This window comes from Manihot esculenta, chromosome 8, assembly GCF_001659605.2.
Source record: "Manihot esculenta cultivar AM560-2 chromosome 8, M.esculenta_v8, whole genome shotgun sequence".
Lineage (NCBI taxonomy): Eukaryota > Viridiplantae > Streptophyta > Magnoliopsida > Malpighiales > Euphorbiaceae > Manihot > Manihot esculenta.
The window spans coordinates 1,571,962-1,592,830 of NC_035168.2; the positions used below are offsets into that span (position 1 = coordinate 1,571,962).

A 20,869-nucleotide genomic window follows, 5' to 3' on the forward strand; every position below is an offset into this window, starting at 1 on the left:
ATTTGCTGTTCATCAAATCATTCTTATTAATTTCATTTGCCTTGGTTGCTTTTAATTGTTGTTGCTACAGGCATTGGCTTTAAGTGCTTGCACTACTTTGGTCTCTGTGGAGCCAAAGTTGACAATTGAAACTAGAAATCATGTTATGAAGGTACATGTTTGGTTAGTGGTTCTGGCATGTCTTGTTTTTGATAATCACTTGTATTAGCTTGATGAATTATCTGATATTTTTCTACAGGCAACCTTAGGTTTCTTTGCTTTGCCAAATGAACCAGAGGATGTGGTGAATCCCCTTATAGACAACCTTATTACTCTCTTATGTGCAATTCTTCTTACAAGGTATTGTTTGACAATGAGGTCTGAGCTTTTCTATATTAATCAAACAACAACAAAAATAACCTACTCCCAAACAATTCTCAAAAAAAAACCTACACCCAAACAAGTTGGGGTTGGCTGCTATATGGATCCCTTTCTGTCATTAAGCTATGTTTGAGATCTTTTCTCTATCAATACCCTATTTTTTTTTTCTTTTTCTTTTTTTAAATAATGTGATTCAGCTGCATCATTTAAGTTATGGAGTATTGTCAATTTCATAGTCCACAGTAAACCTGTTATCCATAACAGATAGACCAAATCTATTAGACTCCAAATATAGGAAGTCTTTTCAAAATAATTCAATCAGTCTTTAATATTTTTCAGATTAGGATAGACTTTTTCATTTTTATCAATCTTTATTATTATTCAGATTAAGATAAACTTACTAGTTATTATCGAGTAGAGTAGAACTTTTAATTTATTAGGAATTCCTATGCTATTTTAAATCCTTCATTATATATATGGGGTTATTTACGAGCAATGAAATAAGTAGATTAATTACAAACACATTGAGATTTAAGACTCTCATTAACGAGTAGTGTTAAGAGCTTCCTCTAATGGGCTCCTTTCTGTCCATCATCCCGTGATGTGATCCGTGACTTTGGATCGTAACAAATTAGTATCAGAGCCAATCATCATAGGAGATCCGACAAACTTTAGCGAGAAACTGAAATCCTTCGCGAATTGCAAGCACAAAATGAGGCTAGATTGGTAAAGCTAGAAGCAAGGATGGACGTTATGATTGCTCAATTCGACAGTTTCAAAAATTTCCAAGTAATTCCAATGACAGTTGCAACAAAGACTCGGATGCAGGTACAAGTAACAGTAGTAGTATTCTGAATAAAGGTCTTCTAATTGAAGATAGAAGTGATACTCAAACAAAAGCAAAGAAGATGACTGCAATGAATCTAGTACGAGCATCTGATCGCAAGCAACAATCAAAGAGTAGTGGATGGAAGATAATTTCCTAGTCCACTGCACAATCGACAATAGTTCATTCTGAGATTACAAAGGAACCACCTGGCACTAATGTGGGTAATATGTCAAGTTCAAAATTAAGAAGTCTATCAATGCAAGAAATTGTTTTGGCTGGGGTAGAGGAACAGGGGATCAAATTTTGACAATAGAAGATGATGCCCAAGAAGGAACCTGCTATATCACTTTAGCCAAGCTTATCTAGAATTTGAGCTCGAGGACAAGCACTTTATCCAAGAGAAGATTAACGTCATGGATAATGGGTAGACCAAATCCATTAAACTCCAGATATTGAGGAAGTCTTTTCAAAATAAACCAATCAGTCTTAAATATTGTTTAGGTTAGGATAGACTTTTTGATTATTATCAATCTTTATTATTATTTTGATTAAGATAAACTTTCTAGTTATTATCAATCCTTGTTATTGTTTAGATTAGGATAAACTTTTTAGTTATTATCAAGTAGGGCAGGAGTTTTGATTTATTGGGTTTTTTTATGCTATTGTATACCATCGTTATATATATGGGGTTAATTTATGAGCAATGAAATAAGCAGATTAATTACAAACACACTAATAGTTAAGACTCTCTCTCATTAACAAGTCTGAGGTGTTAAGAATTCTTTCTGATGAGCTCCTTCCTATTCATCATCCCGTGAAGCGATCCGTGACCCAGGATCATAACAAAACCATCTTGATTCTGGGTGTAAGTGATGAATTACTTTTTGTTTTGGAATCAAACTGTTGCTGCATAAATTTTGAGAGGGAAAGAAATGTATTGACTGCATAGTCCTGATATATCTATGTTTGTGTTTTTTACTCATCTGTTTCTGGATCTGTAATGGTTTGTGTTGCACAAAGATTCATTGGATTAGATCTCGTGTATTGTCCTATTAAATTAGCATTCTTTTTTGTGAAAATTAGTGGAGAGGATGGAAGAAGTCGAGCAGAGCAGCTGTTGCATATTTTGAGACAAATAGATCAATATGTTTCTTCGCCAGTGGAATATCAAAGGAGAAGAGGTTGTCTTGCAGTGCATGAGATGCTTCTCAAGTTTCGGATGCTTTGTGTCAGTGGATATTGCGCACTTGGGTGCCATGGAAGTTGCGCGCATAGCAAGCAAATTGATCGCACTCTGCACGGCAACTTTTCTAACTTACCCTGTAATACTATTTCCTATGAGATATTCAAACGTCTACTTTTGTTAAACTCAAATCATGCCATTTCTTTTGTATGACTGCCAGCGGCATTTGTATTGCCAAGTCGTGAAGCCCTATGTTTGGGAGAGAGGGTTATTATGTATCTTCCGCGTTGTGCAGACACTAATTCTGAAGTTAGAAAAGTTTCTGCCCAGGTATGAAATAATTAAGGACCCAGTTGTTGCAACCTTGGTTAATACAATCTAGTGAAATACTGAGAACATAATGGTTTTTGAGGTTGTACTGTAGACTTGAAACTATCATATTCAATATTCTCTTTATAATGGAATTAAGACCCCATGATTTTTCCTTGGTAGATTCTGGATCAACTCTTCAGCATCTCTCTTTCACTTCCAAAGCCTGTAGGTTCTAGTTCTGGTGTGGATATAGAATTGTCATACGGTGCTTTGTCATCCCTTGAGGATGTCATAGCCATCTTGAGAAGTGTAAGTTCTACCATTCACTTCATTTCTATGTCTACCTATTTTTGCATGGTCTTTTGTTTGTACCAATTAGTTATTTATTTGGTTTTTTGTTTTATCTTCAGGATGCTTCCATTGATCCATCTGAGGTTTTCAACAGAATAGTTTCGTCCATCTGTATTTTATTGACTAAGAATGAGGTATCCTTTATTTTTCTAAGAGTTGAGGTATTGCAATAATTTTGTAGCTCATTGGAGCATCATGTTACCTTTAAAGATTTCTTGCAGCTTGTAGCCACTCTGCATGGTTGCACAGCAGCTATATGTGATAAGATCAAGCAGTCAGCTGAAGGAGCCATCCAAGCGGTTATTGAGTTCGTTTCAAAGAGGGGGAATGAGCTGAGTGAAACTGACATTTCGAGGTCTTTCAAATAATAAAGGAATTTTGATTTGGTTCAACTTCCACATCTGAGCTTTTACCTTGTTCTCTTAATCCTATTTGACTTCTTTTCAGTGCTCAAACCTGTTCCCTCACCCCCCCCCCCCCTCCCCGGATCAATGAATAAATATATAATGTAAATTTGCCAAACTATCACCCAGTGATCTTTTTTTTCTTTTTTTCAGAGTGCAGAACCCACTTGATATTATTAGTAGCAAACCTACCTTTGAAGGGTGACATGCAACTATTATGTTCATGTGCATTGTAGAATATATTTCCTTTTTCTTTTTTTCTGAATAAAACCCCACTTATGTGCTTTGTTTATAACATCTAACTATAAATTTGAAAAGTATGAAATAGGACTGCAGAAACACATTTTGAGTGGATAATAGATGAACTGGTTGCTTGTGACAGTAAATTTTATCTATGGAAAATTGAGTTTTTGTTTTATTTTTTATTTGAGTTTCGTTTTCATTGTTAAGATCTGAAATTGTTATCGTCCTTAATGTACTCCCATTGTTATGCATGTGTACAGAACAACACAATCATTGCTCTCTGCTGTGGTGCATGCAACTGAGAAGCATTTGCGTCTGGAGACTCTTGGAGCTGTATCTTCTTTTATTTAATTTTTTAGCCTGTTGGAGCCTTAGAGGTGTTAACTTCTATAGTTTACTTCTCCCCTTCTTTGTTTTTGATGTATGTCTTATCCTTAACTACTATAAGATTTCTTCTTTAGCTGAAAATACTAGTTCAAAAATTGTCTTCGATGAATTGTTGGCCTCTGCTGCAAGAGATATAGTCACTAAGGATATTTCTAGACTACGAGGTGGCTGGCCGATGCAGGAAGCATTTTATGTGAGTATATGATGCTCTGCTAGTTTCCTGCTTTCTCATTAAGGATATTTTATTTTTTTGTATTTCTATTTTATTTGAAAGTTCCACACCCGACAACTTTTTTCGTTCTTTTATATCAATTGTTGAACTAATTAATTGTTCTTGTACTATATTCCTTTTCTGCTATCTTTTGTAGGCCTTCTCTCAACATGCATTGCTTTCTTTTCAATTCCTGGAGCATCTGGTATCTGTACTTAACCAGACCCCAGTTGATAAGGGTGATTTGGAGAAAGGAGACAGCTCTAGCCACTTTGCTGAGGGTCAGATAGAGGATGACATTCTTCAAGCAGCTATGCTTGCTCTCACTGCCTTTTTCAGGTTTATATATAGTTGCATTTGTTAGACCATGCTTCTTTTTACAGTCAACTTATGCAAACTTTTATTGAAGTGCAGAGGTGGTGGTAAAGTTGGAAAGAGAGCTGTTGAGCAAAGCTATGCCTCTGTTCTTGCTGCACTAACCCTTCAATTTGGAAGTTGTCATGGTCTAGCTAGTTCTGGTCAGCAAGAGCCACTACGGTCAGTGTCTAATAGATGTCTTTATATCCCCTGAAAAATGCATCTTCCCTATATTTCTCAAGTCCCAGGTTAAGTGCATATGCATGCAAAAAAAATCCTTCTTCCCTTTCTGTGCAGAGCTCTTTTAGCTGCATTTCAGGCCTTCTGTGAATGTGTGGGAGACCTTGAAATGGGAAAGGTATGCAATGTGTAAACACTTATGTCCTTTGAGATGATGGAGATTTCAAATGTTGATTATGTAGAAGTTGGCTAAAGATAGAGGGCAAAATGAAAAGAAGTGGATCAATCTTATTGCTAATGTGGAATTCTATTAGATTTTCATGTGTGATAATAGGTATTTTATATGATTGGTTTTAGATTTTGGCTAGAGATGGAGAGCAGAATGAAAAGGAGAAGTGGATCAATCTTATTGGAGATTTAGCTGGCAGCGTTTCTATAAAGAGACCAAAAGAGGTAACCATATGCTTTTGAAAATTTCCTCTTAACAGTTAGAATTTCCATTTGTTTCTTTTCCATTCTTTTTTTCTTTCCTTGGCTAGTCTACTGTGTTTTTCTGAATATGAGAAATAGTACTATAGTAGAGTTCTTAACAGGTGAAAAGATAAAATGTATGGGAACACAGAGACCAGTTACAAGCATCCAAAAATGTTAAGGGAAAAGATTGTTCTTTTTTTTTTTAAAAAAAATATGTTTGAAGCAAATTATATGTGGAATGTGGAACTTGGCTGCAAACATATGTGTGATCGAATGTTAATGTGGGACTTCAGGAAACTGAATACAAGCACAACTTAAAAGTTGCATTTTGAACAAGGATGTAAATAAGAGGGGAAATTGAAATATGAAATAGCCTGTGTTTGACCTTTCATGAGGTAGCTTCTATTATAATTTAAGTTAAAACTTAAAAAAATAAAGCTTCAAGCTTAAGTGTGCCGTGGAGCAGCAAAATTAAAATGGTTGTTTAAACAATATAAGGGGCACATTATTAATTGAAATAATCATGTCAAGTGTTGTTTAACTACTGGAATCTGGATAGTCATGCTTGTGGTTCTGATGTGATGTCGTTGCCACACTACTATTTTACTGCTGTTCCAAGAATATTTAAAATCATTGAAGTATATACTATTTTGTTGACATGTTCAGGTTCAAACTATTTCTCTAATTTTAACTAAATCCTTAAACCGGCACCAAATATTTCAAAGAGAAGCCGCAGCTGCAGCATTGTCAGAGTTTGTTCGTTATAGGTAATTAAAGAGTGTTGTTGCTTATGGTGTATCTTGGGCTTGTGGTACATTCTTTATGTTGTCCCTCTTTGAACAGGTATGAAGCAAATTTTGCTTCATAGAAGAGTTGGGCAATCCTCCACTTACAAGTTTGTTTGTTTTTTTTTTGTTTTTTTTTTTTTGGGCGTGGGGTGGGGTGTTGTGGGGGGGGGGGGGGTGGAGTGGAGGGAATTGTTAAGGTTGGTCCTTTATCAGCATGTTATCAGAGTTAATGTTTGTTTCGATGTTGGGCCAACTGCAGATGTCAGTCCTGCAATCTTCATCTAGATGTCCAATTCTAGGCGATTTGTTGTCCCATATCAATCGGGTATAACGAAAATACGCTTCATTTAAGACATGAAAATTCTCCCCCTACTAGGTGCCTTTTTGGGGATGGTTTGGCCCGATCCATTTTTTTACTATCTGTATTTGTCGAGTTAATTAAATTTATGACCACTATGATTCTTCAATAAAATTACTGATTCACTTGTTTAAAGGCCTCTAGTAGAGAAAAACTTTTTTCCCCTAGTACTCTTAACTAAACATTTCAAATTTCCAGTTTTCAGAAGAATGTTCAGTTTTCTGTAACATTAAAACATAAAATATTAGTTTAAAATGGGAAGGGTTTGGAGGTGGAGAAGATGTCAATATTTTGTCTCTGTTTTCTTTGGAAATATATATATATTGATACTTTAGTCTTGGGATGCAGTATAATGCATTCATTTTCAACAACCTGAATTTTTCCTTTAATTAATTGTCAGCAGAGGAGGCACTTTTTGGCTTCTACATGGGCCTTTGGTCCATAAAAATTTTAGGAGGTTTTCTTTGGATGTCGTTCCAATTTGATTGGAGCTATGAATTTTTAGTTTGTTCTTCGTTTTTTTTGTTTTTGTAGTTGAATACTCTAGATTGTGTTCCCAGGTCACTCAAAAGCCCCTCCCCCAACCCACACAAAGAAAAAAGGAAAAAGATTTTTTGCTTTTTTAGTCCCTTTTCTTGTGGAGCATGTAATTTATTTTGCTTGAAGCAGATACGTTCTAATGTTCTATTAAATGCCAATTTAAGCTCTGTAAGTTCTTGGTTCTTTGGTCAACAAAAATCCAAGTTATGTTATGATCATTTAACAATGGTCATTTTAATTTGTCTTTAAGGGTTTGTAATCTTACCATTAAAGGCTAAGTTCTCATAGTTTTTTGATTATGCAGTGGTGGATTTAGTTCCCTATTGGAGCAGATGGTTGAAGCTTTGTGTCGACATGTATCAGATGAGTCTCCTACTGTTAGATGCCTTTGTTTAAGAGGGCTAGTGCAGGTGAAATGACATTGATTAGTTATACAAAGTCTAATTGTATCCTTTTTAATTATGGTTTTCTGATGTGGACAACGGCGGATAAAGAAAAGGGAACTTTAAATATTTGAGGAATTTATAATCATATATCTATTGCATGGGATTTCCAGACCTAGTAGTTGAATTGTTCTTGAATCAATATTCTTGCTTTCTTTCAACTTTCCAAGTGTTTTGATTGAAAAAGAAAAGTTGAAATACTTTGTTTGAAGTCATCTTGCATAAATGTTATAATAAACATGGAGAGAATCTTATGTGAGTTTAGTGTTACAAAAGTCATCTGGAAGTAATTTCTTTTTCCCTATTGAGAATTAAATGTGCATATGGTGTTGCTTATCTTTACTTTCTAATAATGATTACTTCTCTTCGGTAAATTTTTATTTTGATTCCGCAGATACCATCTATTCATATTTATCAGTACACAACTCAAATCCTGGGTGTGATAGTAGCATTGCTTGATGATTTAGATGAATCAGTGCAATTAACTGCTGTTTCATGCTTGCTGACGGTGATTCACACATTATCCCTGGCCATACTGGTCTATGTTTCTTGTATTATAGATACTGGATATTGTTTTATCTTACTACATATTTCAAAATTTTCCTTTTTCTTGATGTCTTAGGTGCTTGATTCATCACCCAGTGATGCAGTAGAGCCCATTTTGCTTAATCTTTCTCTCCGGCTTCGCAATCTTCAAGTAAGTTGCTTTGCTTCTGTATGTAACTTCTTAAAGATACTCCATTTTGCAATCTTCCAGTGGTACAAAATTATTTGCTATTTTTGATTTTGAATATCAATACGGAACTGGTTTCAAACAGAGCTGAATGGAAAAAAAAAAGATAGCTGTTTCCAAGTAGTTGGAATTAAGGCTTAATTGTTATTGTGGTTGCCATTTTTGTATTCCATTTTTTTCTCTTATTTAACTCAAACTGTTGCTATATTGAAATTCATTGAATCAGACACTCCTAAATGCTTGTGGTTGAATGAAAATAAGTGGTATACACATGTCAGCAAGATGATAACTTTTAGTATCACAGACTTGCTCATCTGCTTTGTTTTTCATTTGCTTTTATGTCATTAAGATTCACCATGTTGCGTCCTTTGTGATCATCTCTTGGTTTGCTTGACAGACTGTAAGTATGATGGGGAATTATCTTTGATTCTTTTCTCACTTCAATTCTGTGATCCATAAACTTGTGTGTTCATGCTGCTGTTGATCTCTCTTTATTTTTATATGCTTTTTTCCTGTGTTCTTCATTTCAATTGAAAAGGCAAGGACAAGAAGTGATTTAAGAAGTGTTAAAAGATTGGTTTATTTAAGGCTATTTTAGGAAGAACATAATTCAATATGCAACTTAATTTAGCTAATCTATCTAATATTAGCAAACTAAAGTTTATGATATTCACTTGAGTTGTAATTCTTGAAGCAAGTTGATATTTATGTTGAGATCTTCCTCAAATCTAGTGATAAGAGTGAAAATTGGGACAATGCATGAAACATTGAATGTGCATGTAAGGGAGTGGTTTTTGGCCTGAACTACTGAACTGGACGTGAGAAAGTGGTTGCTGATATGAGAAAAAAGGGCATCCAGCGGCTTTTACACCCAAATGGCATTGGTTGTAATGTTCCTTTTGTGATGAAATCACAGAATTGTTTCATTTGATAACATAACAAGAGACTTAGGTCTTGTAATGAAAACAGTCGTTACATTACTTATTATTTAGAGTAAACTACAATTTAGTCCCTCTAATTTAGTGAAATATAACCTGTCGTCCCTCTATTTTAAAAAATCGTCAATTTAGTCACTGTGATTTTTAAAAATTATGCCATTGGTCTCTCCCGTTAGATTTTCAGTTAAGTCACTGTTAATCTTAGTTAAAAGACTAAAATACCCATAACAGCTTCTTCTCTAATACTTTCGACGACTTTGTATATTTTTTTCTTTTTTCATCTCTTTCTCTCTTTTGTCATGCAAACATTTGGGGCAGAAGAAGAGTAGAAAGAGAAAGCAGCAGAAGAAGCTCGTGAGCATCTCGAGACTCTGGAGAGTGGTCTTCAGAGGAAGCATTTCTCTGGAAGTGAAGATAAATTTTGTGGACATTGCAACAGGCTAGATTGGAATATAGGCTCGTATTGTTGAGAAAATAATAGGTGTGAACCTGATTAATGCAGAGCCATGCCTTTGGTTGATGCTTGGTTTGCAAAGTTCTTGGAACTCTCGGCTATTAAAGAAAGTGTGCCTCCACGGGAAAAATTGCTAGAGCACTATAGGGGCATCCGCAGGATATTGACGTCTGCAACAACTTGAAACCTTTATCAGCAGTTGAAGCTGCACTAGCCTTGGTTGGCTGTCTGCATATTATGATAATTAAGAATGTGGAATGCTGATTCATGCTGATTCCGAGTGTATTAAATAATGGAATCTAACCACTAGCACTCCTCATGTCTAACATGTTTGTCAGGGAACTAGTACAACCAACACATCATAATGAGTGGGAAATGTATTAGCATAATGGGTTTGGCATATAAGAGGTGACCCTTTCAATTATGTATCACGAGTTTCTTCTGCCCCAAATGTTTACATGACAAGAGAGAGAAAGAGATGGAAAAAGAAAGAAAATATATAGAGTCGTCGAAAGTATTAGAGAAGAAGCTGTTATGGGTATTTTAGTCTTTTAACTAAGATTAACGGTGACTTAACTGAAAATCTAACGGGAGGGACCAATGGCATAGTTTTTAAAAATCACAGTGACTAAATTGACGATTTTTTAAAACAGAGGGACGAAAGTTTATATTTCACTAAACTAGAGGGACTAAATTATAGTTTACCCTATTATTTATAACCCTGTTCTTTTTGGCTTATGTTATTTCTGTTGCTAGTATTATGCTGCATCGTGCTACTTCTTAATATGATGGTATTTAGACTCACATGCTTTTTCACTTCAAACAGATATGCTTGAATACAAAGATGCGAGCCACCGCATTTGCTGCATTTGGAGCACTAAGCAGCTATGGAGTTGGGGCACATCTTGAGATATTTCTTGAACAGGTCGCCTGCTGACAATGACCTTGTAATTGGGGAATTATTTGTGGAACAAGATTTCTCAGTACTATAATATCTTGTTTAGACTTGCTATGATTGCTTGTGGGCTTTTGGGTGAAACAACAATATATGTTCATTATTTATTTGTTTATTTCACTTCTTTTTACTCTTTCTTCCCCTTTCACTATGTCCTACATGCAAAGAGTTGAATTTTATGGAATGGCTTCATTGCTTCTTCCTTCCTGAACTTTTAAGCAAACTAACTATTTAAAAATGTCTTATATACTCTTGGTAGATTTGAGACCATTGAGTTTGCGTCTTCTGCACATTATATTTGTATAAAACTGTATTGCCATCATTAGTAGAAATAATTCTTCAACTTTCGTTCTTGTGCTACTAAATAAAAAAGGCAGCCTGAGCTTTTTGCTTAATTTTTCTTTTATTTATTTATTATTAATTTTTTTACATCTTCTACTACTTACATGTGCCTTTTCTTTTTCTATGTATTTAACATTTGGTATCATTATTACCTCTTTTATTTCTTTCTCTACTTTTTCTTCTTCAAGATCTCTGCACACTGATTTATTGTGAATAATCTTTCACAGATACATGCTGCTATCCCTCGCTTGGTTCTACACCTTCATGATGAAGATACCAGCGTACGGCAAGCTTGCAGAGTAAGTGATTATAATCTACTGTATTTCTTCTCTGGATAAAGCCTTTGCCTTAACTTTTGACCTATTTAATGTTTATAAATAGAACACTCTCAAGCGTATTACCCCCTTGATGGAGATGGAAGGATTGTCTACGCTTGTGAACTTGCAATATTTCACTTCTGATCATCGGTATGCATGAATAACTCTTGAATGATAAAGTTTCTGAAATAGTGCTGGGATGATATTCATGCTTCATTACAATTTAAGGAACTCCTTTCCCCCCTCGTTCTTTCAGAAGTGACTATGAGGACTTCCTAAGAGACTTCGCCAGGCAAGTTGCTCAGCATCTTCCTTCCAGAGTTGACACTTACTTGGCATCAACAATACAGGTATCCATTTTGCTGAAAAGCTCTCATTTTGTAGTTGGTGACTATATGTGTAATAAACTAGAAAGGCTTCAATAATTTTTTTGCTGTTGCTTTATTATATTGTATTGTCTGTTGGTATCAGTCACCAGCTTGTCCTGATTATTTACTTGTTAATATTTGAGATCATGGAGTATCATATGATTTTGCATCTTCAAATTTGGGCATTGCATGGGTTTATTAGTATACTTCCTGATCACGTTAAGGTCCTTGTCTTTTGTTTTTTCCTTCGTTAAAAGTGTAATCAACATGAATTTTGAAATCTGTTGCTTTCTTTCTCGATGAAACAGGCTTTGGACGCACCATGGCCAATAATACAGGCAAATGCTATCTATTTAGCAAGCAGCATGCTATCACTTTCAGATGATCAGCGCATTTTAATTCTATACTATGCACAGGTTTTTCTCGAAACTCTCTGTCAATCACTTGCTTTCAGCTGGAAAACATATTTACAGAATTTTAATCCATTTAGGTGTTTGGAATGCTAGTGGGGAAGATGAGTCGGTCAGCAGATGCAGTTGTTAGGGCAACATGCTCTTCAGCTCTGGGCTTGTTGCTTAAATCAACTAATTCTCTCTCATGGAGAACTGTTCGACTTGATCGAGTGGAATCTTCTCGAAGGGTCCATGATTCTGAATCTAAAAGGTAGCTGTAGAAACAGGATAAATGAAAATGATGGCGTTGGCAACCTTTATGCTGATTGCCATCCATATGAATGACATCTGATTATTCCACAATTAGTTTTGAGTGTGCAAGACATCATTGGCTGCAACGTATAGAGTTCACGAGTGATGACAATGCAAAAGGTGGGAAATTAGACACGTACAGTGGATCTCATTTGTGGAGTAATCATAAAATGTACAGCTTTGGCAAATGTGACTTGCAAAATGCCAAGTTGTTTGGTATAAAGCTTGTCTTCAGCCACTTTTGGAAGCCCATCACTGTTTTCCTGTTAAGGTTGTTGGTGGTTGTAAAAATCTGTAAAAGAACTGTTTGAAGCGGCAGATTGAATTTCTTTCTTTTTCAATGCATGCTGAGCTTTCAGTAGCATTTGGAATTGCAGATTTTCAGGTCATCTGCTGCAGAATTTGTATAATACACTTCGTGTATAGTTTATAGTATAGATTGATTTGTTTCAAATAAGAAAAATGTGATTGATTGAATGTATTATTCCCATTAATTTGAGTGTGCGATTGTTGTGTCCAATTGTACAACAATATTTTCTATTGTTATTCTGAAGGTGAAATGAAAGATTTAAGATCTTTGTGGTGTATCCTCGTTACGATAAATATGCATATTTCTCTTTTTGTGTGTTTTAGAAGTATGGGCTAGTATTTATTTATTTGCAAAGGTAAGGGATAAGAGGATTTGGTTGTTTGAACTTGAGGCCTCTCAAATTTTAACTGAATATATTCACCGTTGGGTAAGCCGTGTATGCGCTAGTATTGTATTGCGACCACAGTACTAAAGCATTTCTATTCCTAATTCTCTGGCAATTGGCATTGATTTCGGGGAAATTGGGTTGGCCTTGGTTAGCAGCACCTCCCGAGACCGTATTCCCTGAAAACTAATTTTGTTTCATAAATGTTAGAACACACTTGTTTTCAACAATTAGTTTATGGCAACAGAATATAAATTGCTTGCTTGAATGATAATACCGAAGTGATAAACATTAGAAAAGAGCTGGGGATCATGGTCTTGTCCTTTTCTTTAACCCAAATAATATTTTATTTCATTATAATAAATGAGGTAGTCGATTATATTAGTAGCGTCGGCTATTAGATCTGAATAACCACCGCATCCTTGCACAAGTAGAGTGGGGACATGATGTCCAGCTTGAATAAAATATTAAACTTCTTATTTGTCCTCAATAGAAGGGTGCAGCAGCCTGAAGTATTCTTGGAAAGAGACATTAAACATAGAACGTGGTTGGTTTGTAAGACCCCACAAGGTTCAGTTGCATGCATCCTCCTTTGCATATGAATTAATTTACTGCCGTTGCATTAGGATACTAGTGGATCAATGAAAGTGCTTCTAGTCTTATTCATTAATTGCAAAGTTTGACATCAGAGAACTTGGACATTATTACAAGCATCCCCTTGGACACTTCTAATTAATTTGAAGCATTCCGTACCACGTCACCACATGGCTTGCTTTGTTGGCCGATTCACTTGGCTTTCAAGGCCCTGTTTAATAGTATTAGCTGTTATAACACCTGTTGTAATAGTGGATAAATTTTCATAATTCAGTTTTTTAAATACTAAATACTCATGTTTTAACTGGGTCAAAACAGAGGCTAAGAGAGAAAATTATTATATTATTACAATGGGGAATTACCATAAGCCCACATAAGTATGTAATACTCGCTACTCCCTACTTTTTCTTGGGGAAGCTGTCCTCTTATGTTCACATGTATCATGCATCATTATAATAACAACGACATGCACAGATGGCATATGTTCGAAGGATAACGCAATAAACGCCTTAAATATTCCTTAAAGGAATCTTATTGAAAGCTTACCCTCACAAGAGATCCCTGTCGCAGGTCGCAAAACTTTCTTTGTTATCTTAATCAGTGATAACAGCTGATCGTTATTCCTTAACCTACTCAATTTCCATGGCTTCACAACTCACTCAACTTCACTTTGTTTTGATACCCTTAATGTCTCCTGGCCACCTTATACCCATGATAGATATGGCCAAACTTTTGGCTAACCATGGCTTGATTGTAACTGTTGTAACTACGCCTCTCAATACCCTCAAGTTCTCCTCGACAATTGAACGTTCAATTGAATCTGGTCTTAAGATTCAGCTTCTTCAACTCCAGTTTCCTGCAATCCAAGCTGGTTTGCCAGAACGCTGCGAGAGTATGGACAAGCTTCCTTCCAGGAACTTGATCAGAAACTTCTTCAATGCTTCCAGGATGCTTCAGCAGCAATTTGAAGAGGCGTTTGAAACTTTACAGCCCCGTCCAAGTTGCTTAATATCCGGCAAGAACCTCCCATGGACGGTGGAAACCGCCAGGAAGTTTGGGATTCCGAGGATCTTTTTCGATGGAATGGGGTGTTTTTCTTACTGCTGTACTCACAAACTGGAAGTTTCCAAGGTACATGAAGGTGTCTCCAAGTTTGAGCCCTTTGTGGTACCTGGCCTGCCTCATCGAATCGAATTGAGCAGAGCTAAGCTACCTGAATCACTCAATCCTGGCTCCAACGACTTAACAGATGTTCGAGACAACATCAGAGCAGCTGAATTCATAGCAGATGGGATTGTGGTTAATACTTTTGAAGAGTTGGAAGGTGAATATGTGAAAGAGTATAGAAGGATTAAAGGAGACAACATTTGGTGTATTGGTCCAGTTTCAGCTTGTAACAAGCTGAAGCTGGACAAAGCTGAGAGAGGTGACAAGGCCTCAGTAGATAACACTGAGCTCTTGAAGTGGCTTGACTTGTGGGAACCTGGTTCAGTAATCTATGCTTGTCTCGGTAGCATCAGTGGCCTCACATCCTGGCAACTTGCCGAACTTGGTTTAGGTCTGGAATCAACAAATCAGCCGTTCATTTGGGTCATAAGAGAAGGTGAAAAATCAGAAGGGCTGGAGAAATGGATTTTAGAGGAAGGGTATGAAGAGAGGATCAAAGAGAGAGGACTTCTGATTAGAGGTTGGTCTCCTCAAGTGTTAATACTGTCTCATCCTGCTATAGGAGCTTTTTTTACACACTGTGGTTGGAATTCAACCCTTGAAGGCATCTCCGCCGGCGTACCAATAGTTGCTTGCCCATTGTTCGCCGAGCAATTCTACAATGAAAAGTTGGTGGTGGAAGTGCTGGGAATTGGGGTGAGTGTAGGAGTTGAGGCTGCAGTTACATGGGGATTAGAAGACAAGTGTGGAGCAGTGATGAAGAAAGAGCAAGTAAAAAAGGCTATTGAGATAGTAATGGATAAAGGGAAAGAGGGAGAAGAGAGAAGGAGAAGAGCAAGAGAGATTGGAGAAATGGCTAAAAGGACAATTGAAGAAGGTGGATCTTCTTACCTTGATATGGAAATGTTGATCCAATATGTATCAGAAAGAAGTCCCTCCAGAGCTTAGTGCCATTGTTCTTCTTTGTTAGCTTGTTGTAGCATGTAGCATTGCACACGTAGTAGATCGTTGTATTGTATAATTACGCTTTCGCTAGAGAGAATTTCTTCTGTAATTTTCACTTCTAGGATTCAACACCCTTATTTGCTACCATCCGTCGGCCTCCTCTGCCTCACTAGGTAAGGAAGGTCTCTCTCTCTTGATCATGGATTTTCCTCTTTATATGGTGGTGAATTCGTTTTTGGGCCTTGTACACACTGCCCTGTCACTCTATGAGAGCTGGTCATGCCCGAAGTCCTTACCTTAACCATAAGGAGAAAGATGAGCTAGTGATTGATTGGAGTGAAGCAGTAACAAGATAGCCATAATGGAAAGTGGAGAAAAAAGCAGAGCGAACGAAGCATGTCCAAAAGAGTTAGGTTATGAATACTTTTGCTTGTTTTAGTTTTGATGCTTGTACTTAATCTGTGAGGATTTGTAGGACTTAGGAGGCTACCTCTCTAGATTCCATGCTTGGATTGTTTCTTTTTTTAGGTTTGAAGTCCTCCAACGAGGAGAGAGGTTGCATGGGTTTCTGTACGAGCTCTGTTTTTGAATTCAAAATACCATATTTTCCAGAATTGTGTCTTTATTAAATAAGAGTTGTTAAGGTTAGGTTTGACTGGTGTAAAAATTCTGCATAAAAACTTTCTTTTATATCTTTTACGGTAGATATTACTGGACCAATGGACAGAAGTGTCTTCCTCATTTTCTTCCTTATTTTTGTTTATTTTTTCATCTCTTCCCTTACTATGCAATTGTTAACATACACTCCTACTACAAGAGAGTCCACCTCCATATAAGTGTGAATTTTAATAGGAAATTTTTATTTTTTTGAGTGCATGTTCTAATACTAATGGTTTCACCTTTGCACGATAAGGTGGTATACCTGAAGCACTCTCATTCCAGTTTTTATTGCACTCCGATAACCTGAGGCTTGCAGGGTACCAAGTGCCACAACTGTGACAATATCCTAATCCACTGACCACCAGTGGCCTAAAACTTCTATACAAAAACTGTAAAGGGTTACAAAAGGCTTATATTTTCTTGCTCATTACTGTCCAATTTGAACTTTTTTTTTCTTTTTTTTTTTTAGTTTATGAAAAAGATATTAATTCTCAGTATAGCGTTACGTAATGAAATTTTTCTTACTGCTGCAATAATAAGGTTTCAAAACATTCAAAAACAGGGGTCTGATAGTGAGGAAGACAGGTTGTATAAAAAAGCTTTGGAGTTTGTTTCAGAGATGCTGTCAAGATGATGACCCCACAGTATCCATTTCAGTCATCTTTGTCCTCCTATATACTATCTGCCGACAACAAATGCTGAACTGTTACGCACCAAACTCCAGGCTTATTTGGTAAAAGTTTTGCGTATGGAATCAGAACACGAAACAGTACAGACAACCTTATTTATCAAATCCAAACATATACTACAAATATACATTGGCCGCAAGCTTTTGGCTCTCCCATAAGTTCTTCCATCACCAACTTGTCAAAAGAATCTCTCTCAATCTAAATAAGCATGTCTATTAATTGTATATGTTGTCTTGAAATCTATCTAGCCAGTCATCTTGCCTTGATTTTCATGGCTTCGAAATCCCACCAACTCCATTTTATCTTATTTCCTTATATGGCTCAAGGTCACATGATTCCTATGGTTGACATAGCCAGATTGTTACCTCAGCATGGTGTGATCATTACTATAATTACCTCACCACTTAATTCAAAGCGCTTGGCTTCAACTCTTGCTCGCACTGTTGAATCTGGGCTCCAAATTCACCATGTTAAAATCCCATTTCCATCGGAAGAAGCAGGATTGCCAAAAGGGTGTGAGAATCTTGACATGCTTCCCACACTGGGCTTAGGCATTGATTTCGTCTCTGCAACCAACTTGCTGAAAGATTGCTTGAAGAAATCCAACCAAGGCCTAATTGCATAATCTCTGATATGTGTTTACCTTACACGAGTCGTGTCGCTAGCAAGTTTCAGATTCCAATAATTGTTTTCAATGGAGTCTGTTGCTTTACTGTGTTGTGCTTGCACATACACTTCCCAGATTGCTGATACTGTAACCTGTAAATCAGAATACTTCCAGGTGCCTGGTTTGCCTGATCATATTGAAGTAACCAAAGAACAGCTCCCAGAAGCCATGCATCAAAATTTGCAAATAATGAATGAGCAATTGATGGCTGCTGAAAGTGTGACTTATGGGATTATTTATAATTCTTTTGAAGAGTTGGAGCCAGCTTACGTCCAAGAATTCAAAAAGGCAAGAGGGGATAAGGTATGGTGTATTGGTCCAGTTTCACTAGCAACAAAGATGACTTGGATAAGCTCCAAAGAGGCGATAAGTCCTCAGTTGATGGACACAAATGCTTCAAGTGGCTTAATTCTCAAAAACCAGACTCTGTATTATATGTTTGTTTTGGTAGCCTTTGCAATCTGATAACTTCACAGTTGATAGAACTTGGCTTAGCATTAGAAGCATCAAATAAACCTTTCATTTGGGTGCTAAGGGGAGGGGGGGGAAATCAACCCAAATAGAAAAATGGATTGAAGAAGATGGTTTTGAAGAAAGGATTAAAGAAAGAGGCTTTTTAATTCGTGGCTGGGCTCCCCAAGTAGCTATATTGTCACATGCAGCAGTTGGAGGATTCTTGACGCATTGTGGGTGGAATTGAATACTAGAAGGAATATGTGCAGGCAAACCAATGGTTTGAGACCAGTTCTTGAATGAGAGGCTAGTTGTTGATGTGTTAAAGATCGGTGTAAGGGCTGGGACAGAGGTGCCTGTGCCGTGGGGGGGGGGGGGGGGAAGAAGACAAGATAGGAGTGCTGGTAAAAAGGAAAGATGTGAAGAGGGCCATAGAGAGGTTAATGGATGGAGGAGAGGAAGGTGATGAAATGAGAGAAAGAGCCATAGAGCTTAGCAGGTTGGCAAATGGAGCAATGGAACCTGAGGGCTCTTCTTATGTCAACATGGAAATGCTAATACAAGATATCATGCAGCAAACATTTGTTAGGGAATCAGCACAATGTGACGCTGTAAATCAGCAAAAATTTGCAGGACCCCATGACTTCAGTCTGCAAATTAATAGCAATTTCCATTCTTCATTTCACCTCCTTGGTATTGCAATGGCTTCTGATTAGAGATGGTCTGCTCAAGTGTTAATACTGTCATCCTGCTACAGGAGCTTTCTTTACACACTCTGGTTGGAATTCAACCCTTGAAGGCATCTCCGCCGGCGTACCAGTAGTTGCCTTCCCGTTGTTCGTCGAGCAATTCTACAATGAAAAGTTGGTGGTGAGCGCTAGGAATTGGGGGGAGTGTAGGAGTTGAGGCTGCAGTTACATGAGGATTAGAAGACAAATGTGGAGTAGTGATGAAGAGAGAGCAAGTAAAGAAGGCCATTGAGATAGTAATGGATAAAGAGAAAGAGGGAGAAGAGAGAAGGAAGAGAGCAAGAGAGCTTGGAGAAATGGCTAAAAGGACAATTGATGAAGGTGGATCTTCTTACCTTGATATGGAAATGATGATCCACTATGTACCAGGAAAAGGTCCCTCTAGAGCTTAGGGCCATATTTTGATAGATTTTACACCTTTTTAATTATAGTGTTTATGAAAATATTGTAAATAAACTTTTACTTTATGGGTTTAAATTCATTGGCATTAGAGTTATTTTTAGATCTGAAAGATTTCGAAATTTTTCCAGTTCAATTCAAGTTAATTATATCAAAAAATGAACCTTTTAACTTAGAAGTGCAAATACCATTTAAGCTTTTTTATCCAAAACAAAATTGAAAATTTCTATTTAAGCTCACTTAAATTCTATCTCTAATTGAAAGAAGCCATGTGAAACACTTTCTGTTTTTTTATAACTGCAGATTTCATTGCATGAAAGCTCAAAAGAACAATATAAGACCCAAACAAATAGGCCCATTCTGCCGAAGCCTTCCAATATCACAGAGCCCTAAGCCATTTGTGGTGGAGATGACAGATGGAGGTCCAGCAAGAGTGCGAGGAGGTAAGGAGGAGACTGCTTCAAGCCATGCAAGGACTTCTTCACCCAAATAACTCAATTTTCTCGCAAGAAGGATCACGTAATAGAAAACTCTAGAAAAATTTGAAGTTTGAAATTTTTATGGAGGAAAATAAATCAAGTCTCAAGTTATTGATATACAACACTACAAGTTTTTCCACTACATTTCATTTAATAATATTTTAAATTTAACTAATAACTGCACCTTCAAGAAGCCTTTGCATACAAAAGGCAAGATGTGGCCAATGCAACTACTGAAAATGACTTGTTGCAGTTGCATTTTTATGCCTAAAAGATGGGCCAAAGTTTCACTTTGCAGATGCACTGATTTTTTCTTTGTCAACAAGAAAGATATTATATGTCCAAGTTCCAAACTGGATCTTGTTTTTTCCATTCACTAGACAATGAATCTGAACTGCCCAACAGTATAGTCCTTTTCTTTCTTAATTGTCACCCTTTTCTATAACAAAAACAATTCTATCTTAACCCAAACTTTTTGCTGATCAACACAGAATCCAGCTGTTTGGTTTAAGAGAAAATTTTCATGTGTGCAGTGAAAAATGATAAATGATGATGGGTTCGTTGAGTTCAATCAACCAGTGATAAATTCTAATCATGGAAACTTTTGACTTTAACTTCTCTGTTATTATAATGATCAATTGATCTTATCTGCACCAGTAAAAATGAAGTGGGTCTCTTTACCTGATGAAGAAGACATCATAAAACTTTCCACCAAAGAGTATCCAAAGGTGATTTGACTAATCAGAATCACTATGACTCTGAGATGCCCACAAAGCAAAAACATTAAAAATACGAAACTTTCTCCATGAAGAATGTGTTTTTATTCTCCTAAAATTTTGTAAATTAATAGAACTTTACATTTTATGTGATTTTAATAAAAAATTCACTTCTATAAAATTAATTATAACTAAAACCAATTTGTTAATTTGGGGAAACTTACAGAATAATAATTTTAGAGCCATGTAGATTAATACTAACACATAAATAACAACAATTTCATTGTTTCAGCTTTTTATACATAGAGATTCTCTCCTTCAGCTTCACATATATAGTATCTTAAAAACAAAAATAACACTACCTCCAAGTTTCAAAAACTATACTCAGTACAGTTGCCCACAAAATGGAAATAAACAAAGACTAG

General features: G+C 36.4%; 2 protein-coding genes and 1 pseudogene across 5 annotated transcripts in view; all 3 read left to right on the forward strand.

The window, feature by feature from the left end:
- LOC110620890 (protein SHOOT GRAVITROPISM 6) overlaps positions 1-12,818 on the forward strand; it is a 40,500-nt gene extending 27,682 nt beyond the window's left edge. For 2 of the 4 annotated variants that reach the window (XM_043958969.1, XM_043958971.1), the window contains 23 exons: positions 71-151; positions 239-339; positions 2,273-2,511; positions 2,593-2,702; positions 2,865-2,993; positions 3,095-3,169; positions 3,257-3,390; positions 3,943-4,015; positions 4,131-4,262; positions 4,438-4,619; positions 4,695-4,817; positions 4,935-4,995; positions 5,175-5,270; positions 5,958-6,058; positions 7,282-7,387; positions 7,815-7,928; positions 8,043-8,117; positions 10,372-10,470; positions 11,070-11,141; positions 11,224-11,309; positions 11,416-11,509; positions 11,836-11,943; positions 12,018-12,818. In XM_043958969.1, coding sequence (XP_043814904.1) covers positions 71-151; positions 239-339; positions 2,273-2,511; positions 2,593-2,702; positions 2,865-2,993; positions 3,095-3,169; positions 3,257-3,390; positions 3,943-4,015; positions 4,131-4,262; positions 4,438-4,619; positions 4,695-4,817; positions 4,935-4,995; positions 5,175-5,270; positions 5,958-6,058; positions 7,282-7,387; positions 7,815-7,928; positions 8,043-8,117; positions 10,372-10,470; positions 11,070-11,141; positions 11,224-11,309; positions 11,416-11,509; positions 11,836-11,943; positions 12,018-12,194 — 2,568 coding nt within the window. In that variant the 3' untranslated portion in view covers positions 12,195-12,818. Of the gene's footprint in view, positions 1-70; positions 152-238; positions 340-2,272; positions 2,512-2,592; positions 2,703-2,864; positions 2,994-3,094; positions 3,170-3,256; positions 3,391-3,942; positions 4,016-4,130; positions 4,263-4,437; positions 4,620-4,694; positions 4,818-4,934; positions 4,996-5,174; positions 5,271-5,957; positions 6,059-7,281; positions 7,388-7,814; positions 7,929-8,042; positions 8,118-10,371; positions 10,471-11,069; positions 11,142-11,223; positions 11,310-11,415; positions 11,510-11,835; positions 11,944-12,017 lie in introns of those variants that run through there. The other 2 variants (XM_043958970.1, XR_006351695.1) reach the window with 2 other exon arrangements.
- A 1,034-nt stretch (positions 12,819-13,852) lies between these two features.
- Positions 13,853-16,246, forward strand: LOC110620165 (UDP-glycosyltransferase 73C3). Its single transcript, XM_021763784.2, has one exon. The coding sequence runs from the start codon at positions 14,163-14,165 to the stop codon at positions 15,633-15,635; it is 1,473 nt and encodes a 490-aa protein (XP_021619476.1). The 5' UTR covers positions 13,853-14,162; the 3' UTR covers positions 15,636-16,246.
- A 580-nt stretch (positions 16,247-16,826) lies between these two features.
- Positions 16,827-19,437, forward strand: LOC122721213 (annotated as a pseudogene).
- The last annotated feature ends 1,432 nt before the right edge of the window (positions 19,438-20,869 follow it).